The 1,175-nt window shown below is 39.2% G+C and overlaps 1 protein-coding gene across 1 annotated transcript; it reads left to right on the top strand.

The window, feature by feature from the left end:
- Positions 1 to 315: 315 nt before the first annotated feature.
- LOC115766556 (general odorant-binding protein 56h) lies at positions 316 to 917 on the top strand. The gene is made up of 2 exons (XM_030710535.1): positions 316 to 392; positions 460 to 917. Exons 1-2 carry the CDS (start codon positions 336 to 338, stop codon positions 808 to 810), a joined length of 408 nt encoding a protein of 135 aa, XP_030566395.1. The 5' UTR covers positions 316 to 335; the 3' UTR covers positions 811 to 917.
- The last annotated feature ends 258 nt before the right edge of the window (positions 918 to 1,175 follow it).

Consider the following 1,175-nt stretch of genomic DNA (forward strand, 5'->3'; position numbering starts at 1 on the left):
ATTTTCGCATTCAAGCTCAAATCACTGATTTAAATGAGGTCATAATGAATACAGCTGAAGAATTTATAGTAATATTTGTACTAAATATTATGCGATGTGTGCTTCAGTTCTAAAAGTAAAGCACATTGCCGTATGCATGCCCATTTCTATGGATCACAGGGTATTTAAAAGGGAAATTCGATTATTCAATAATTGAAGCATTGTGCGTAATCAAACACTGAAACAGTATTGCAAAAACTCTAATTGCTTCAATTGCACTTACTTGTGTGGGCTGTATATAAACAGCAGCTTTTTTAGCATGTCCACAACAGTCACAGTTGAAACCTCAGAGCAAAATGAAGCCAACTTTTTTCTCAGCAACTCTAGTCTTTGTCGTTATGTCGGTTGTCCAGGTAACGTGACGGCTTATCCTTCAGTGAAAACAGTTCATGTAGAGCTTCCACTATTCGGCCTTTGCAGTGCAATCCGAATTACCAGCAGATGATGAAACAGTGCTTGGACGAAACTAAGTTGACGGAGGCGGAGCTGAAGGCGTTCATGTCCAGTGGCATGAATAATAATCCCAATGAGAACCTCAAATGTTACGCCAAGTGCCTGATGGAGAAGCAAGGGCACCTGGTCAATGGACAATTCAACGCTGACGCTCTGCTCAATAGCCTCAAGGATGTGCCCCAAATGAAAGATAAAATGCCCGAAATCTCGTCCGGTGTGAATGCATGCAGGAACATAAAGGGCACCAATGATTGCGATACTGCATTCAAGATCTCCATGTGTCTAAAGGAACACAAGGCAATCGGCGGCCCACAATAAAATAACTTAATCAAGTTACTTCCCACATTCAATTCGGCAGGGCTCAGAGGTTTTAGATTAATGTTAAATAAATGTTTGTTTGTCTCTTTATATAATGCATTAAAGGAAATATTTTTGGTGTTGGGTTCTTGGCAAAAGAGAAAGTGCTTGAAAAAAGATTTTCAAATCTATATAAAATACTTTGCTCTGACTGATCGACTAAACGGTGAGACCAAAGCGAATGAGTTACTAGGAAAATCGTACGAAATTACGTTGCTAAGCGTCGGATTATAGAGTCGGAGGTCACCGGTTCAAATCAAAGCAGCAAATTCTTGTGTTTATTTAATTAGACAATTTAAGCAGCTTTCTAGCACTATTTAGCAACA

The sequence above is a fragment of the Drosophila novamexicana genome, unplaced genomic scaffold, assembly GCF_003285875.2.
Source record: "Drosophila novamexicana strain 15010-1031.04,08,12 unplaced genomic scaffold, DnovRS2.1 tig00001209-arrow-arrow-pilon, whole genome shotgun sequence".
NCBI lineage: Eukaryota > Metazoa > Arthropoda > Insecta > Diptera > Drosophilidae > Drosophila > Drosophila novamexicana.

Coding starts and splice junctions, on each gene's coding strand:
- LOC115766556 (XM_030710535.1), top strand. CDS start 336: ATGAAGCCAACTTTTTTCTCAGCAACTCTAGTCTTTGTCGTTATGTCG. Junction 393..459: donor TCGTTATGTCGGTTGTCCAG/GTAACGTGACGG, acceptor CGGCCTTTGCAG/TGCAATCCGAATTACCAGCA.